The sequence below is a fragment of the Artemia franciscana genome, chromosome 15, assembly GCF_032884065.1.
Source record: "Artemia franciscana chromosome 15, ASM3288406v1, whole genome shotgun sequence".
NCBI lineage: Eukaryota > Metazoa > Arthropoda > Branchiopoda > Anostraca > Artemiidae > Artemia > Artemia franciscana.
In genome coordinates, this window is record NC_088877.1 from 40,797,874 (window position 1) to 40,818,327 (window position 20,454).

Here is a 20,454-nt window from a genome sequence, read left to right on the forward strand (position 1 = left end):
AACTGAAAGTAAGGAGCAACATTAAAGCTTAAAACAAGCAGAAATTACTCTTTATATTAAAAGGCTTTTTCCCTCCTCAACGGCCCGCTCCTTACGCTAAAGTGTTTTGCTGTTTTAAAAAGAAAACATGAGAAAAAGAGTCAGACTTTAGCGTAAAGAGCAAGGCGTTGAGGATGGAAAAGCCCCTTTGATATACGGAGTAATTCCGGTTCGTTAATGTCACTCCTTAATTTCAGTTAAAAGACTTCTTTTTTTTCATTTTATTTCCAACATAAAGCGAACCTAACAGTAGAGGTAATTTCAAACAGTTACTACAGAACTGTAGTAAGGAGCGACCCGGCTCAATAGTAACCAAAACTCTAAAAAACAGAATTTTGATACCCAGAAATACATCACAAGAATCACACTTTTATGCTGATTTTAAATATGTAAGTTTCATCATCAAGTTTAGTCTTACCCATCAAAAGTTACGAGCCTGAGAAAATTTCCTTACTTTCAGTTAAAAACATGTCTTTTTTTATTTAATTTCTGAACGTTTTTGAGCTAATACATGTCTTGATTTGGCTCTCCACAGATGAATAATTAAAACGAAATTTGTATTCTGTTAGTTTTAAATTTTAATGCTGCTCCTTACTTTCAGTTGAAAAACTGTTTCATATTTATTATTGTATTCTTTTATTTTTAAATAATGCTAGAAAATCTTGCGCTCCCTTCATGGAAATTTCTTGCCCCATGACGAATTCCTCCATGGCAAGTTCCCCCAACATAACCCCCTGTCCTCAACCTCTCCCCCAACCAAAAATCCCCCAGAAAACGTCTGTACACCTCCCAATCACCATTACTATATAAACACTGATCAAAGTTTGTAACTTGTAGCCCCTTCCACGGGGATTCTGGTGGAGTAAGTCGTCCCCAAAAACATAGTTATAAGGTTTTTTGACTATGCTGAATAAAATGGCTATCTCAGAATCTTGATCCGGTAACTGTGGGAAAATAATTAGCGTGAGAGGGGGCCTAGGTGCCCTCCAATTTTTTTGGATCACTTAAAAGGGTACTATATACTTCATTTTTATATATAATTCTACTACTACTACTAATAACTCACTGCAGCACCAAGCCACCTGAGGCCAACACAGCTACGCACGCTCCTCCTCCAACCTAATCTATTTAAGGCCTCCCTCTTTACACCCTCCCAGGAAGTTCCCATTTCCTTTAAATCTTTATTTATGACATCCTCCCAACCCAGACAAGGACGACCTGCTTTCCGTGTAGCCCCAGACGGTTGGCCAAAAAGGACAATCTTCGGTAATCTGTCATCCTTCATCCGTAGAACGTGGCCTAGCCATCTTACCCTTTCTTTCATTATAGCCCCAGAAAGCGGGATTGAACCACACTTTTCGTAAAACCTACTGTTTGAAATACCGTCAGTCAGCCGGGTACCCAGAACAATCCGTAGGCAATTTCTCTGGAAAACATCTAGTAAATTTTCATCTGCTTTTCGGAGTGCCCATGCTTCAGAACCATATTTGACCACTGTCATCACTGTAGCTTCCAATATTCTAATCTTGGTTTGTAGACTTATCTTTCTATTCTTCCAATCTTTTTTTAACTGTGAAAAAAAACACCCTGAGCCTTAGCTATTCTACTTTTAACATCTTCATTGCTCCCACCATCTTTACTAATAATACTACCAAGGTAACTGAAGCTCCCAACCTGATCAATCTTTTCGTTACCTAATGTCACCTGTTCATCTTCACTTATTCCTAGCCTTAGTGACTTAGTCTTCTTAACATTAATTTTCAAGCCTATTTTAGCACCCTGAACTCGTAAAACCTCTAAAAATTCATTCATTTTGCTCACACTTTCATCTAATATGCTTAAATCGTCAGCATAATCTAAGTCCAGGAGCGTTCTTCCTCCCCATTTGATTCCATGGTCTCTAATTGCCTTTCCTGTGCTCCTTAAGACGAAGTCCATCAAAATGATCCATATAAAGGGAGATAGAACACAACCCTGCTTAACTCCTGATTTAATACAAAACCAGTTGCTAACCTCATTTCCTACCTTAACTGCAGCAGTATTATTCTCGTACATAGCGCAAATCACTTTAATGTATTTTTCAGGTATACCATATAACGATAAGACCTTTGTTAACGCTGTTCTATCAACAGAAACGAAAGCTTGCTCATAATCGATAAAACTGAGGACCAAATGTGTTTGACAACGAAGGGACTTCTCAATTATTAACCTAAGAGTGAAAACATGGTCAACACATCCTCTACCTTTTCTAAAACCGTATTGTTCTTCCTTTAAAACTTTGTCTACAGCATATCTCAGTCTAAAAAGTATCATATTACTCAGTAATTTGCTACCTACAGAAACCAGACTAATGCCTCGATAATTACGACACTCACTCTTGTCACCTTTCTTATACAGTGGTTTAATTAAGGTTTTCCTAAAATCACTGGGTGCTTCCCCTTTTTCAAAAATCATGTTCATAATAATTCACTTATATATAACTTCATTTCCGTTGGAATGAGCCTGCTTGCAACATTCTAGGACAACTGGTTCGATAAGATCGCCACTGGAAAAAAAAATCCACATTTTTGCAGATAGGAGCTTGAAACTTCCACGGTAGGGTTCCCTGATATGCTGAATCGGATGGGTGTAATTTTGGTTTTATTACTTTTAGCGGGTGTTTCCCTCTATTTTCTAAAATAAGGCAATTTTTCTTAGACTGGTAATTTTAGATAGGTAAAACTGATATATTTAAAGTCAGCATTAAAATGCGATTTTGTTCATATAGCTATTGATATCAAAATCCGTTCAAAACCCGTTCTAAATCCGCTATTGATATCAAAATTGGTTACTATTGAGCCGGGTCGCTCCTTACTACAGTTCGTTACCACGAACTGTTTGATAAAATGAAGTAAACTGGTCACTTCGCTAAGAGCAATTATTTAAATTTTATTTTTGTAAATAGGTCTGCATGAAGTAAAAACCCGAAAATATGTACTTTTTTTTATAATTTCCACAATTTTATACCTTACCCTGGCAAATAATGATGACCAGACCACAGGCACACACGCAGGGGAGGAATTCACCCACCTAAACTTTGTAAAATGCTTAATTTTCTCAGCGAAATGTTTAATTTTCCCGTGTTTTCCTGGTATTTCTTTCGTAAGAGTTGAACCCCCCTCCTCCCCCCCAAAAAATCTCGAATAATAATTTCTCTAATTTTCTCCTCAAATAATAGTTCTTTTGCAAATAAATAATCCTATTTACTTGCCAGATTACGAAGAATAACAATGCAATAATCATAATTTTCAGTAAGAAACCCCTTGAGTTTAATGACGGCAGTGAAATCTGATAACATTGAGTGTTTGTCTGATTTGCCGCGATTGAAAAAGAACTGAACAGAGAATATCATATCTGGACGTCCGCGATGCCTTAATAATAGACTCTTAAACTTGAAAAATTCTACAGAAAAATCTGAATTAGATCTTATGCTTCATTAGCTAATTCACAAACGTTCGAACTTTTCAAAAACGAAAGAAGCTAACGAACAAAATGATTATTTAAAATATCGTTGAAAAATGCCAGTAAAGTTCGAAGTAAGGTTACCAATTATGGATTACGTTTAACACATAATATATTCTATATTGGTAGAGAAAAATTAATTATCGGCTTTGCCATTTGATTTTATCTTTTACTTCTAAAAAATAAATTTTGTTTTATCATATCTTGACGGTATTTTTTATTTACCAAAATTTTTCATTAAGATTGAATGCACACTAAAAATACATATCTTACTTATCTCGCCAGTTTTTATTATTTAACAGATTGAGATCCTCTATGTCCGTCAGACTAAGTTTACGAGTTAGGAAACAGCACAACTTTTTTCTTGGCAAACGGTCCACGTTCCAGTGTTGAAATCTCTTGGTGGTAAAGTCCCTGGCATATTCATCTATTTACTTACAAGAGAGAGGTGACATAATTTTGAATTTTCTATTAGAAAGGACGACAGAATACTGATACAACAGTAAAGAAGCAAACTTTTAATTTTTATTTACTGAGTACAAAAAAAATTGGAAATACAATTAACAAGAACAGCTCGTGTAAATGATCAGAATCACAGCCAGAATTAGAAAAAATAGGAGCCCGGGTTGGCCTTTTTGGGAGAGAAATAGGAGTCCCTAAATTCTTGTTCTCAGGACATTTAGAAGAGGAGATTGTTGGACCTCAAGTAGCTTGGTGACAAAATGGGGGTTAAAGGCGATAGGAAGCGGCTGCCACATTAATAACTAAGAGGGTAAAAAAAATTAGTACTAAAAACAGTAGACAAAAAGCAACACTTATCTATAGAATTATCTAACCACTAAAAACAAAAAAATAAATAAATAAAAATGAATCAACAGAATCTATTCATACTGATTCTAGGTATGGAAAGTTCTTTTATTTCAAATTTGTTCTGTAAAAATAGCAGAATATTATTGAAAATATACATAATTTTATATTAATGGGTTCACCACTCCCCAAAACGCGGGGGTTATCTTTATTAAAATTATACAATGAACTTCAGCATGTCTCTGAATTTCAAATCTATTATGCATAAAAATACAAAATTTCTTGTTTTTCCCAAAGTTGATAGTCATTTCTATGTTTTTCTATGGCTATTACGTTGAACTAGTGGTTACTTTCGCCCCTAGTTTCCCTTCATTATAAGGAGTACAATTGGATTAAGCCTGTAATATTGGTTATACGAGTTGGTAACTCCATCTTATTCTAGAATTAAATAAAAAAAAAACAAGTTTTTTTAACTGAAAGTAAAGAACGACATTAAAACTTAAAACGAAAAGAAATTACTTCGTATATGAAAGGGGCTGCTTCCTCATCAACGCCCCGCTCTTTGCGCTAAAGTTTGACTCTTTATCTCAACTCTTCTTTTTAAAACATTAAAAACTTTAGCGTAAAGAGCGGGGCGTTGATGAGGAAGCAGCTCCTTTTACATACGAAGTAATTTCTGTTCGTTTTAAGTTTTAATGTCGCTCCTTACTTTCAGTAAAAAAAATTTGTTTTTTTATTTAATTTCTGAACTTTTTTGAATCAATGCATGTTTTGATTTGGCTCTCCGCAGAGGAATAATTAAAACCAAATTTGCATATTTATTTTTTTTGGCTAAAAGGCTTTCTCATAGCTTTAATCGAATGATTTTAAGAAAAAAAGAGCGGGGGAGGAAGCCTAGCTGCCCTCAGATTTTTTGGTTACTTAAAAAGGCAAATAGAACTTTTAATTTTTTACGAATGTTTTTATTAGTAAAAGATATACGTAATTATAAATTAGCCTACGTAACGAACTTTTGTATCCTCATGTTTTTATTACATATACGAGGGGGTTCATCCCCTCGTTAGTACCTCGCTCGTTACACTAAAGCTTAAATTTTGTCCCCATTCATTAAGAATGACCCCTGAATCACAAAAGCCGTAGAATAAACAGTTGAAATTAATAAAAATACTTTAGCGTAAAGAGCAAGGTATTAGGAGGAGTTGAGCCCCTCATATGCGTAATAATTTCTATTCGTTTTAAGTTTTAATGCTGCTCCTTACTTTCAGTAGAAAAAAATTTTCATATTTATTCTTTTTTTTTTAAATAATACTAGAAAATCCTGCGCCCCCTTCATTGAAATTTTTTCCCCATGAGATGTTCCTCTATGGAAATATCCTTCCACGTAACCCCTTCCCCTCAACTCTCCCCCTAAAAATCCCCCTGAAAACGTCTGTACACTTCCCAGTAACCATTACTATATGTAAATTAAATAAAAAAAAACAAGTTTTTTTAACTGAATGTAAGGAGCAACATTAAAACTTAAAACGAACAGAAATTACTTTGTATATGAAAGGGGCTGCTTCCTCATCAACGCCCCGCTCTTTACGCTAAAGTTTGACTCTTTCTCTTAACTCTACTTTTTAAAACAGTAAGAAACTTTAGCGTAAAGAGCGGGGCATTGAGGAGGAAAAGCCTCTTTCATATACGGAGCAATTTCTGTTCATTTTAAGTTTTAGTGTTGCTCCTTACTTTCATTAAAAAAAACATGTTTTTTTATTTAATTTTTGGACGTTTCTGAATTAATTCATGTTTTGATCTTGGCTCTCCGCACATAAATAATTAAAACGAAATTTGCATATTAATTAGTTGCAATTAATCGGAAGACTTTGAGAAAAAGGAGCGAGGGAGGAGGCCTAGTTGCCCTCCAATTTTTTGATTACTTAAAAAGGGAACTAGAACTTTTCATTTCCATTCGAATGAGCCCTCTTGCAACATTTAAGGACCACTGGGTCGATGCAATCACCCCTGGAAAAAAAAACCAACAAAAAACAAACAAATAAACACGCATCCGTGATCTGCCTTCTGGCAAAACTACAAAATTCCACATTTTTCTAGATAGGAACTTGAAACTTCTACATTAAGGTTCTCTGATACACTGAATCTGATGGTGTGATCGTTAATATACTATGACTTTTACGGGGTGTTTCCCCCTATTTTCTAAAATAAGACAAATTTTCCCAGGCTCGTAACTTTTGATGGGTAAGACTAAACTTGATGAAACTTATATAATTTAAAATCAGCATTAAAATGCGATTCTTTTGATGCAGCTAGTTTTGGTTACTATTGAGCCGGGTTGCTCCTTACTACAGTTCGTTACCATGAACTGTTTGACACAGGTCAAAGTTTGTAACTTGCAGCCCCTCCCACGGGGGACTTCGGGGGAGTAAGTCGTCCTCAAAGACATAGTTATTAGGTTTTTCAGCTATGGTGAATAAAATGGCTATCTCAGAATTTTGATCCGGTGACTTTTGGGGAAAAACGAGCGTGGGAGGGGGCCTAGGTTCCCTCCAATTTTTTGTCACTTAAAAAGGCCACTAGAACTTTTAATTTCCGTAAGAATGAGCCCTGTCACGACATTCTAGGACCAATCAGTCGATACGATCACCCATGGGGAAAATGAAAAATAACAAACAAACAAAAAACAAATAAACAGGCATGCGTAATCTGTCTTCTGGCAAAAAATGCGAAATTCCACATTTTTGTCGATAGGAGCTTGAAACTTCTACAATAAGGTTTTCTGATGCGCTGAATCTGATGGTGTGATTTTCTTTAATATTGTATGACTTTTAGGGGGTGCTTCTTACAATTTCCTAGAGGCAAATTTTTTCAGGCTTGTAACTTTTGATGGGTAAGACTAATCTTGATGAAACTTATATATTTAAAATCAGCATTAAAATGCGATTCTTTTGATGTAGCTATCGATATCAAAATTAATTTTTTTAGAGTTTTGGTTACTATTGAGCCGGGTCGCTCCTTACTACAGTTCGTTACCACGAACTGTTTGGTCAGACCATCAGATTCAACGTATCAGTGAACTATACTGTAGAGGTTTCAAGCTCCTATCTGCAAAAATTGTGCAACTTTGTATTTTTGCCAGAAGAAAGATCACGGATGCCTGTTTATTTGCTTTTTTTTCGACAGGGGCGATCGTATTGTTCCAGTGGTCCTAGAATGTCACGAGAGGGCTCATTCTAACGGAAATTAAAAGTTCTAGTGCTCTTTTTAATTGATTAAAAATTGGAGGACAACTAGGCCCCCTTCCACGCTCATTTTGCAAAATATTGAGATAGCCATTTTGTTCCGCATAGTCGAAACACGTAATAACCTTTTCTTTGAGGACGATTTCATCCCCCACAGTCCCCGGGGGAAGGGCTGAAAGCTGTGAACTTTGCCCATTGTTAACATATAGTACTGGCTATTGGGAAGTATAAAGACATTTTCGTTTTTTTTTCTTGTGATGGGGGGAGGAGTTCGGAGGGAGGGAGTTACGTGGGAGGATCTTTTCAAGCAGTAATGTATCATGAAGAGAATTGCAATAAAGGGGGCGCTGGATTATTAAGCATTATTTAAAAAGCAAAGCGAAATTAAATAAAACAAGTTTTTTCAACTGAAAGTAAGGAGCAACATTAGAACTTAAAACGAACAGAAATATGAGAAATATAGTGTATGAGGAGGTTTGTTTCCTCCTCAATACCTCGCTCTTTACGCTAAATAATTCTTAGGAATTTCAAAAGAACTATTTATTCTAAGTAAATGGCCTTTGTGATTCAGGAGTCATTCTTAAAGATTTAGAGCAAAATTTGAACTTTAGTGTAAATAGCGAGGTATTGATGAGGGGATGAACCCCGTCACGTACTTAATAAAATATACGAATATACGAGTTCGTTACGTAAGTTAATTTGTAAGTTACGTGTATTTATTATTAATAGAAGTGTTCGTAAATAAAATAAAGATTCTAGTGGTCTTTTTAAGTAAACAAAAATTGGAGGGCAACTAGGCCTCCTCCGCCTGTCCTTTTTTCTCAAAATCGTCCGATCAAAAATTTGAGAAAGCCATTTAGCCAAAAAATAATAAAATTAATATGCGAATTTCCTTTTATTTGTTCAAGTACGGTGACCCAAAATCAACATCTGTATTAATTCAAAAACGTTCAGAAATTGAATAAGAAATCAATTTTTTTTTAACTGAAATTAAGGAGCGACATTAAAACTGAAAACGAACAGAAATTATTCCGTATATGAGAGAGGCTGTCCAATCCTCAACGTCGCGCCTTTTACGCTAAAGTTTAACTCTTTCTCACAGCTCTACTTTTTAAAACAATAAAAACTTTCGCATAAAGAGCAAGGGCGTTGAGGATTGGACAGCCCCTTTCATACAGGGAACAATTTCTGTTCGCTTTAAGTTTTAATGTCGCTCCTTATTTTCAGTTTAAAAAAACTTGTTTTTTATTTAATCCTTACAAATTCCATATTTTGTAGATAAGAACTTCAAAACTTAAACCGCAAAACCTAAAATCAATACATCAGAATCTATTATAGAAACCAAATATAGTGAAATAGTGTAAACAAAATTTAAAAAAAGCGAGAAAACTCGACAATTATTGAAAATTCTGGAAAAGGTTAGGACAACATTTAAACAGGCCAAAAAACTTAGAAAAATATTGAAAATCCTTTAAATCATTAGGACAAAAATAAAAGCAGCGAAATTCATCGACTAAAATAAGAAATCTATGTTTCTGGTCAACAAAACTTGAATTAATAAAAAACTTTCCATTTGAAAACTATGCAATTTGAAATTCTATGACAAAAATTACAAAAGAGCGAAAAATCTCGGTAAAAAATTGGACAACTGACCTTTTATTTGACAAATTTGAAATATTTTGATACATTTTGAATAAAAATCGGAAATCTTTAAAAAATTTTAGGACAAAACTGAAACTCGTGAAAAACCCTCAACAAAAACTTTAAATTCTTTAAACTTAATAGTCAGAGCGCCAGATTCTGTATCTCGCTTATTTCGATTAGTAACCATGCTGGAAGGTACAAAAATAATAATGGTGGATCCCATGGTAGTCGACCATGCTGAAAACGAATATCGTAGGGCGCATGTTCGCCATTGGGGCGTTTCTGAGATATAGGCCAAAAACACCAAATTTGACCTATAATGGGGCTCGATGATTCTAATTTTTTTTACAGATAAGATTGGTCGAATCCAGTGTACCCTTACATCAATAGAAAGAAGAGACTTGGGGCTACATGAATATGATTTTTGTTTGTAAAAATAAATAAAAAATAGTACACTTTTTACTGCAGTTTAAAAAAGTCAGATTTTTGTCAACAAAATTCTAACAGAAAAGCTATAAACTCGAAATTTTTTCTAGATAAAGTATTTTTTTTTCATTAAAAAAGAAAGCCCGTTTAATTCCAAACACATTGAGCTAAAATAAAAAGTTTAAGTTATTATATCTGGGGGGTCTGCAACTTTTTTAGCGAGCGTACCCGACAATATGAATTTTGTTTAGTAACCTGCTACCTAGCGGGGAGTTGATTGATAAGCTAAGCAGAAGAAATTGATAAGCAGAAGATGAAAAAGAAAAGTGAGTCAGGTAGGCCAAGATAAAAAAAAAACTTCAGGTTGATTCAACATGTGATTCTGACGCAAATACTGATTTGCTGATGGATGATAATGAAGAATATGACACAAATTTGGAAGATCAAAAAGCAATTTTTAAAGAAATAGAATTTTTAAAAGCACTTATGGTGTTGTAAAGTTGGCTGGAAAAATGAGTGTAATTTTTTTTGCAGAAGTAAGAGACTTAATGAAATCAATTTACAAAATTAAATATCACAAGAAACTAGGTGATACTGACTAATTTAGATTTATAAGGACTGATAAAAAGGCATGTTATATTGATCAATCAGATTTAGTATTGGAACTTCCAGTTCTAGTGAAAATGCTTGTCAAATGGAACATCTGTGATTTGAAATTTATTTGTCAATATTTAATCTAATATCTTGCTTTTCCTTCATGAAGCACCAAACAACCATGCAACAGTCGAAAAATATCTGCGAACGTTCACGGCGATAAGTAAAGCTGTCGGATGTGACGATACGGGGGTCACGCAAGATCTCTTCATTTATCAGCTAGCACAGGGAGTGAAAAGTAAATACCCGGATGACTTCAAAAACGTAATCCTACGGATGGGAGGCTTCCACCTACTGCTCAACTAACTCAAGGCAGTTGGTAAGATAATGGACAGCTCCGGACTCAAAGAGATTATAGTGCAGGCAAAGCCGCTGCTACCTGGTACATGCGAAAAGGTATTTCAAGGGAAAGGCTACTACCAAGATATCAATGCCTACTGCATACTGTACAAGGTCTTGCTAGCCCTCTACTGGGAGTCCTTGGAAGAGTATTACTCCGAAGCACAAGAAGACTTATCCCGTCTGGACCAGCTGGGTAGTGCCATTGAGTTATTCAGGACTTCATTGGCAAACGGTGCTAACGCGCGAATTGCACTTCAGAAGGCAAACGATACTTAATCACTTTGGCTCCCATAATGAATGCCTTTGAAACCCTTCTAAATGCGTCACCCACGTTTGCTTTCTGGCGGTAGTTCTTGGAAATACTTGAAATAGCGATGCAATTCAATCATGCTGAACGAGACTGTGACTGGGAGTCTCATTTGACAGCAACTGCTCGTATGTTGCTATACTTGGTGGTGGCTGACCATCCTCAGTATACGAGATGTCTCATACAGTACCTATATGACATGCGAAGTTTACCACAAACCTTTCCTGATGTACACAGAAGGCTCATGAAAGGATATTCCGCAGTGAAGAGAACGCACGCCAGGTTTACGGCCACCTGTTTCAATCAGATACTGGAATGTACAGTGAACAAGGATGCAAAGACGATGGCCGGAATAATAGGAGAACAAATGGATGAGAGACAGACTGAAGCTTGGATTCTTACCTTACCGATTTCCGCTACCATCGGCAATGGTCTCCTGCAAGTAGTCAACGTATCCACAGAGACATTGAAATATCACGAAGACAATCAGTCGACGACGACGCGATTACAACTTTCACGAGATAGAGTTCAAGACATTTTCACTACTTGTGGCAATCCGTTCAGCAGAGTAGACTTCGACCTAGTGAATATTGTGACGTCAGAAGTCGTGGACGATGAGAAGATTGTTTCTGATATTACTTGCTTAGCCACAAAAGGAAAGAGGTGGTTGAGGACTTTCTGTGCAACAGGAAAGACAATGTGAAAAAGGTTATACTCCGAACTTTCCCTTCAGAGAAAAAAACTCAGAAAGTGAATGGTGTACCTAAAAGCGATCTCTTGAGCTCTGACGTAACAGCCTTGAAGAGAATCATTACTGCTCAGTTGAGCTACGGCGAAGAAAAGGAGAAAGCCGTTGCAAAGATCCTCACAAAAGAGATTCTTCTTATCCCTCCATCCATTTTTGAACATCTTCCGCAACAATCAACCAAGACATCCTCTGGCTGAAAAAAGAGGGCGGGGAACAAAGCTGTGCTGTTGAACTGGCTAAGATAAAAAGGAGGACTTTCATCTTGGCCGGCCACTGTGAAATCCAAAGAAACAACATCAGCTACAGTACACATCATTGACCTAATTTCCAAGATAAGGTCATATCGGCCAGCCAGGTTTGAAACAGTCAAATCCTTCTCGGAAAGATTGCTTCTATCGTTGCCGAATTATCTTCCAGTGGGTATTCCTGGAAACCACAATGTCCCAAATCAGTATGACGGGCTGTTTGGGAAGCTCACGGACACCGGAGAGTTGATCTTCTTGAAATAAGCATGCTGACTCCGACGAGGGAAAGAGAAAAACCTCCAGATTTCCACTCTTAGCACAATTGTAAAATGGAATGCCGTACTTGCAAGCTCAGCGTCTAAAAGCCGACTCCTCGAAATTTTGTATGAAACCTGGGAGCAGATGAGTGATCAGCTTCCGAACGCTCTCAACATTTTATTCTCAGGTGGGTTCAAGGAGAGATTCAAAGTGTCTCTGGTCAAGCGTGGCTGCTGTCCAACTTTACCAGAACACTGTTACTACGAGGAATGCTTGACCTCCAGCCACGAAGAGGCTGACCAACGCCTTATGACACATGTCAAGTACGCTAGCCGTTACGCTAGTAGCATCGTAGCATCGTTGTGCATGCCAACGACACAGACGTGGCAGTAGCCTGTGTTCATTTTTTTGAAGAGCTTCAAGCTGAAGGACTGAGCGAACTTTTCTTGAAGTTCCCGACTTACATTATCCCAGTACACGAGCCGGTGGATGGAGTCCACTTGTCCAAAGAGGAACAGATTATGTTACAGTTCGTGCACTGTCTGCCAGGTTGTGACACAACGAATTTTTTCTTCGGCGTCGGGAAAGCTTCTTTCTTAAACACCACGGTGTCTCCAACTTTTGCCTAAAAAATGGTGTCTGTGACGGAGCAGATCAAGGATACGGAAGGGAAGCTTTCAGTCGACGCGTTTAGAGAATTTTACGACCTATCAAAATTCCTGGTCATTGTAAACAATACGGTAAACAGGCCGGATTCAATTCACTGGCCAGTGTAAGGGCTTACATTCGGTGCCAGAAACAAGATGTGAAAAGACTTCCACCTTCTGACAACACCTTCGAACCATGCATACGAAGAGCCATATTCGCTACATGGATAATCTTGTCGTCAGTACAGGCTCGACCGAGCATTCCAGATCCACTTCTCCTTGGATGGCTGAAGGGGGAGTAGATGTGGTCGTGTCAAACTGTAAAGAAGCATCAAGCCTGGAATCTTACTGCAGATGCAAAAGTGGAAGATGCAGGAAAGACTGTAGCTGCTCAAAAATGAAAGGATGCTGCAGCTTATGCTTCTGCCGCGGAACGAGGAGGGCATGCAGGGAGTCTGACCTTGCCCCATCTGAATTCTCGGAAGAAGAAAATAAGGAATATTTGTGAAAATTTTATTTGATACCTTTTACTTTTAATTACAACAGGTCTCTAATCAGTTACTATTACCCAATTTTACGGGCAGGCCGAGTAAGACAACTCCAATGCGCCGACTGAATCCATCTGTGAAGCAGAATTCTTTTATGTAGTAAATAGCTCAGTCGTATTACTGGTAAATCAGGTCCCAAAAAGGTAATTGCAGACGCCTTAGTACACCAGAAAACATATTCGTCCATTCTATAATAAAAAAAAAAAACTTTTTAGTCAACATTTTTTAAACCTATTTTTATTTTTAAGTAAAAGTTAAAAATCTTAAACAGTTAGGAAGTTTGAAGTATTCCTACCCTTTGAAGAAAAAAAAAATATTAGCCTATGTCCCTTTTCACGATACGGCTAATGATCATTTCAGTGACACTACAAAAAAAAATCGCAAACCTTTTAAAAATAAAAATAGTTTATATGTTTTTAGCTCAAATTGTAGGAATTGAATGCACTTTCTTTTCGAATATGAAAAAAAATTATTGTTACCTTGAAGAAATTTCGAGTTTTTAGCTTTTCTTTGAGATATTTGTTGAATTTTACAGCACTTATTTTGAAACTGCAGTAAATAGAGAAAAAATAGTGTTTTTTTTTTCAATTTAAAAATCATATTCTTGTAGATCTAGATCTCTTCTTTCGATCGATATAACATTACGCCAGATTCCTCATGCCAATAAGTCGCAAAAAAAATCCTGAATCGTCACACTTAGTTATAGGCTAAATTTGGCGTTTTTGGCCTATATCTCAGAAACGCCCCAACGGCGAACATGCGCCCTACGATATTCGTTTTCAGCATGGTCGACTACCCTAGGATCCCTCCTCAGCATTTTTGTACCTTCCGGCATGGGTGGGTGCACGATACAGAATCTGGCGCTCTGACTATAAGGACAAAATATAAAAATGAAAAACAGATATGAAACTTCGACTAAAATTGAAAATTCTTGAAATTTTAGGACCAGAATTGGTAATTGATTAGAAAACATGTTTACTTCAAAAAAGCGTGAAAATACCAAATTACGCGAACAAAAAGTAGGAAATATGGGTTTACGTTAAGCAAATTGGAAATCTGGGAAACCTTAGGGCAGTGGTTCCCAACCTTTTTCGGTCCGCGTACCCCTAGTCAAGGCCCAAAAAGTTTGCGTACCCCTTTCTTGAGAATCGTTGTTTTACTTTTTTCTTAACTAAAATCAGATTTTCAAAAACACGAGATTTATTGTCCAATATGACGGTGCTTAAATGTACGTACAAAATCAATGAGAAACTCTAGGCTGCTTTTTTGCTAAAATATTATCAAATCTTGGCTCGATGTCACTAACGGGAATTATAAGGTCATTTTGTACACTCAGTCTGTTTTTGTGTTTGGTTTTGATCAATGACATTGCCGAAAATGACACTTCACAAAGGTAAGTGGATCCGAATGGTAACAAAGCAGACATGGCGACTTCACTTAGTTCCTTGTATTCTCCTTTCACCTCCAGCCAAAACTGGGAAACAGTTACATTTTGGAATTTCAGTTCTAAGGCGCGATCACTGGCAAGTTCGATCAGATTCTCTGTAAGCTTGTCACTAAAACCGGAGCTTGAGGTCATGTCTTCAACAAATGGATTTTGGATCCAATCCTGCGTTCTATCTTGGTTCATAATCGATGGGAAATATGACACAAGTTCATCTCGCAACTTTGTCAGATGCTCCCGAATACAATCACAGATTGTGTCGAGGTTATCAATTTCACTATCGTCCGCAAACTTGTCAAGGGTCGGGAAGACACTAACGCTGTTTCTTTGAACCTTTTTAAGCCAGAACTCCAATTTCTTGATGAAAGCACACATCTTCGATTTCAGGGAGAGTTCGTCCGTCCGGAAACCTTGCATTGACAGATTCAATTCATTCAGTTTGTCGCAAATAACCGCAAGATAGGCCAGCCTGCAGACCCAGTCCTGGTTTTCAAAAAGTGAACTGAATGCAGATTTTTGCTCCAGAAGAAACATATGAACTTCTTGTCGAAGCTCGAAAAGTCTGTTTAAAATCTTCCCACGAGACAACCAGCGAACTTCTGTGTGCAGAAGTAAATGTTGATGTTCTGAACCCATCTCTTGGCACAGCAACTTGAACATTCTTGAGTTCAGTGGTCGGGCTTTGATGAAGTTGATCACTTTTACAGCCTCGTTGAGGGTCTCGTGCAGATGTGCGTTCATCCTTTTCGATGCAAGAGCTTGCCTGTGAATGATGCAGTGCAACCACTTCACCTTTGGATTTTTCTTCCTTATCCAGGCCATGAGCCCATTATTCTTCCCTGATAGGGCGGCAGCTCCGTCACTGCAAACTGATAGACACCAGTCCCACAAGATGCCCCCTTCTGCGAAGAATTTGTCAATCACCTTGAATAGTTCTTCTCCTGTTGTTCTTGACTGTAGGTTTTGACAAAACAGAATATTTTCTCTTATGTCAGAGCAATCTTGATATCGAACAAAGACAATCACCTGGGCTTCACCTGACACACCCGTCTTTCGTCAAGCTGTAACGCAAACATCTTCGTCAACTTTATTTGCTCAATAACCTGCATGACAATATCGCTTGCAATGTCTTCTATCCTTCTTGAAATGGTATTGTTCGACACATGTATAGACTGAAGGGCATTAGCAGTTTTCGTGTCAAACATTATTTCACTGACTTTCACTTGTGCTGGTAATATCAGACATTCGGCGATGGTGTGCGGTTTTTTCTGTTTCGCAACTAAATATGAAACAGCATACGAAGCCCGGAGAGCCTTTGAAGAAACTGATGCCACTTTTGCAATTTACAAACAGTTACTAGCGAATGCTTCTTGTTTACGCTTGAAAAACTCTATGGGCTTACCGACATGAGAAGGGTGCACAGTACTGAGATGCCGGTTCATATGCGCAGGTTTCATGGAACTGTTGGCCAGGACTTGACCACAAAGAACGCACTGTGCATTCACTGGATCAGACTTTGTCGCACTAAATCCGAACCCTAGGTATTCTGACAAATATCGACGCACTTTGACCGATGATTCGTCATATTTCTTCTTCTTAGGTGCAGGTTCAGAGTTTTGGGTACCATCATTCGGCTTCTTGTTATTCCTGATCAGGAATCTATCCATCTTTGTTTGCAACCACAATTCACGAACTTCGTGTTTCAACAGATGACAAGATACTGAACTCGCTGAGTTTAAATCGAGACCTTACGGCTATGGAGAAAAATTAGCATCGAGACCTTACGGCTATGGAGAAAAATTAGCGGGTTACTGAAAGCGAAAGTTTTGAAAATGAGTCTGAAATTACGTACAATGGGTTATGTTATCTGATTTTGAGGGAAATGTTGGAACTGAGTCAGAAACAAGTTTTAAAGATGAAGACTAAATTAATTTTGGGACCTTCGCGTACCCCCTGCGAGGGTTTCGCGTACCCCCTGGGGTACGCGTACCACCGGTTGGGAACCACTGCCTTAGGGAATTTTAACAAACCCAGATTCGTGCTACTTGTCCAAACTATTCTAGGTTATCCCAAAGGTTTCCCCGTTTGTTAGTTTGTGGAGTGTAAGCCCAGATCTCCAAATTTTTGTTCGCATGATTTAATTTTTTCAAAATACATTTCTATTAGCTATATCTTTTTTTCTATTTTGTCGAAGTTTTTTCACCGGTTTCAATTTTCTCGTAAAGTATTCAAACCTATCATCTTTTTTTCTCCATACTTGTTCTTCTCAGCCATGATAGAGGCCCTTAACTCATCTATTTTGACTTCAGTGCTCGAAAATGGGAATTTTGAAATCTTTTCTTAATTTTTGACCATATTTTCCTCCTTCTAAAATTTTTGAATTTTGCTTTATTTATTAGATAATTTCTTTAAGAAAAATTTTTTAAATGTACCCAAGTTCATCTCGTTGATAACCCTGCCGTTGGAGTCTCGGGTTGCAACTGTAAAGTTTTGACCTGATTCAATCCTAATTGACTTCTTTCTTGGGGATGTGAGTTTACTTGTCCTTAACCCATTCAAGAATGCTGCATCTCCCTTTAAATGCATTCCACCTTGAAATATTCTTAGATCACCTATTCCATCCTGAAATAAAGTATTAACTAAGAAAAATGTTACTGAGGTTTCGTTTTTCAAGTTAGAGGTCATTTGATGTCACATTTATCAAATAATAGCACACATCTATCAAAAAATAAAACAAGTGTCATATCTATCCAAAAATAGCACAAATACGAAGTTTTTGGCTGAAATTTATTGCTCCAAATACACCTCCGTTTTAAAAGTCACCACATTTACTTGTATATTACGATAATATCAAAGCAGACAAAAATTTGCCCGTCACAAGTGGCAATTGGATATTCTACTTTTATTTATATCTAAACTTTTTCAAAGTTTTTTTTTTTTGGCATATTTTTGCTTAACTCCAAAGGAAGACTGTTCAAGTACGTTTAAACCCTGGAGGGCCTTAGAAACTCCCATTCAATTTTCAATGTTGTACGATTTTCCTATACTATCTTATAGGCATGTACTGTTGTGTACTTACCCCAGCCTATAAGAAATGTTGTAAATCCACAGAAGTATATTCTTGTTTTCAAGCCTGTATTATCTTATCATATATACTTATTTTTCCGCTTTTAATTTTGTGAACATTCCTCACTTCGTAATATTCGGTGAAATTAAAAATGATTTTAAAGTTTTCGAGGTAACAAACTGTCGGCATAAAGCGATAAGGTCTACCAGTAACTGAAACACTCAAAAAAGGAGTCTTGATAACAATAACTACATTGAAAAATTAGGTTTTATTGTTACTCAAAATATACAAAATCACGTTGAAGGAAAAAAAAATCTAGTTTAAGGCTACACATTAAAAGCTGCAAGCCTGATAAAAAACTGGAAAGTTTTTTTTTCAAAAACGAGAAAATAATAGAGAATAAATAAAGATCAATAAAGAATCAATAAAGAGAATAAATAAGGACAAATGGTATTAGTGAAAATTACCCCATCACATTCAGCATGAGAGAACCCTGTTGTACAGATTTCAAGCTCCTATATACAAATATGATAAATTTACAATTTTTTTCGGAAAGGAAAATCACAGATGCTTGTTTGTTTGTTGTTGTTTTTTTTTCAGGGTAGTTTTGAACATGGCAAGTTATACAAAGATATCAAAGCGTTATTGAAGTCCAAAGAAATGACAATAGGTTTTGCCTTTGTACAATTGAGCTTAGCGACGACTCAACAGCAACAGTTTGTGATGTTTGTGCTAAATGGCTGTGTATCGACTGTTTAAAGATGTCAGAACCTTAGTATAGGCTATTTCCAAAAATTTTCGTTGGCTTGGTTCTAGATGGTTTTTTCCCAATATATAAAAAATTGAAATATCACTCAATTTAAGAGCTATCAAAAAAATCTTAAGCGAAGAGCTTGAAAAATAAAGAATAATATTCCATGTCATGAATCAATAAAAGATTCAGCAAAGCAGTTTGTTGATTAATTTTCTAAGACATGTGTAGAAGAATTGAAATCTGAATAAAAAATTAGAGTGAAAAACCTACATAATGAAATTGAAATGTTCAAAAAGAGATTGAAGAAAAAAGAACACAAAGTGAAATGACGGACCAGTTCAAGGAGGTCTTTGTAGAAGAAGTGGTGTTCTCTAAGGCTGACTTAATCTCAAATTTTGAGAATGACATCCAGAAAATTCCTCAGCAAGAAAAAGAGAGAGAAAAGTAGAATTTTGAATTTTAAAGCTACTAGTGTTCCGATTAACGTTGTGCTAAATAGCTTCTGCTTAAACACTAGAAATAAGGGTATGGTATGAACAACATTAAGCTAATGACCGCAACGAGTGTTCCCATAATATGTAGCTATCTCCCAGACAAGACCCTACCTCTTCCATTTTTTCTTTCTCATTTACCAAAACAAATGGGCAATTATTAAAAATCATTCCAGCTGAAATGATGCATAATATTTAGGAGCTATTAAACAAAAAAAAAGTGTCTAAAAATAAAACTGCTTGTCAGTAGAATGAGGAGAAGGAATTGAGGTGGAGAAGTAGGACTAGTATAAGGAAGAGAAAATCATGAATAAAAAAATGAAATGTTAGGCAGCCATGCCAAAATGGAGTTGGCAATCATGGAATATTAACAGTATCCTCCCCCCCCCCAAACCGCCGTAACTAGTTTAATAGTTTTGCCAATTAGTGAAATTTGAGTGACTTTAGTATTTCTTGCAGTTTAATATTGATGAAATTTATGATAGGACACTTTGGCCACTTCCAGCAGAGATAGTAGTGCAGAAGTAACAACCATTCCGAAAACAGGGAAACTGCTAAAACTATTAAGTAATAATGCGGGTGAGATATTTAACAAGACTCCAGATACCAAAGTCGAACTATCATCACCACCGGTTACGTCAACATTTATTTATTTATTTATTGTTACGAATAGCGGTAAGCATCAATGCTTGTCGCAAATGTCGCAAAACATGTCGCAAAACATGTGCAGATTCCCCTTATGACTTTCAAGTGAAAACTAAGGCAATTTTAAGGTTAGCATTAAGTGTCGAACCAATAGTCATAGAAAATTCAGAGGCAACTCATTTGAACGGAAATTAAGAAATTCTATTGTCCTTTTAAGCAGCAAAAAACATTATGCCACGTCAAAGTAGCGTAGAAAAATAATTGGCATAAAGCTAAAATTGTGAGATATCTCTTAATTTAAAATTACCTGAAACTATGCATTGATCTTCCTAGCTTCAGAGGTAGTAATGCTGCATGTTGGGGCATTCATTCCTTAAGAGACATAGGGGTGTACCAGATACCGCAAAAAGTGCATTTTATGTCCAGAATTTTCTAACTTGCCATGAGCCGTAAAATAGATGTAAAAGAGGGGTAGATGTAAAGGAAGCATAATTATCGTTTTTTTATTAATTTTAAGCCATTTCGTGACAATTCCGCAGTCTCCATTGAATTGAGACATTCCTGAATAAATTGACTACCTCCCTCCTGTTTACCCTTCATTGAATATAAACTTAAATTTTGTGTTGTCCTTGAAGGTGATCGACAATT

General features: G+C 36.6%; 1 protein-coding gene across 1 annotated transcript in view; it reads right to left on the bottom strand.

Moving 5' to 3' along the window:
* LOC136036477 (delta-sarcoglycan-like) overlaps positions 1 to 20,454 on the bottom strand; it is an 89,540-nt gene that overhangs the window by 38,023 nt on the left and 31,063 nt on the right. The window contains exon 3 of the mRNA XM_065718738.1: positions 17,282 to 17,471. Within this exon, the coding sequence (XP_065574810.1) occupies positions 17,282 to 17,471 (190 nt within the window). The remainder of the gene's footprint in view (positions 1 to 17,281; positions 17,472 to 20,454) is intronic.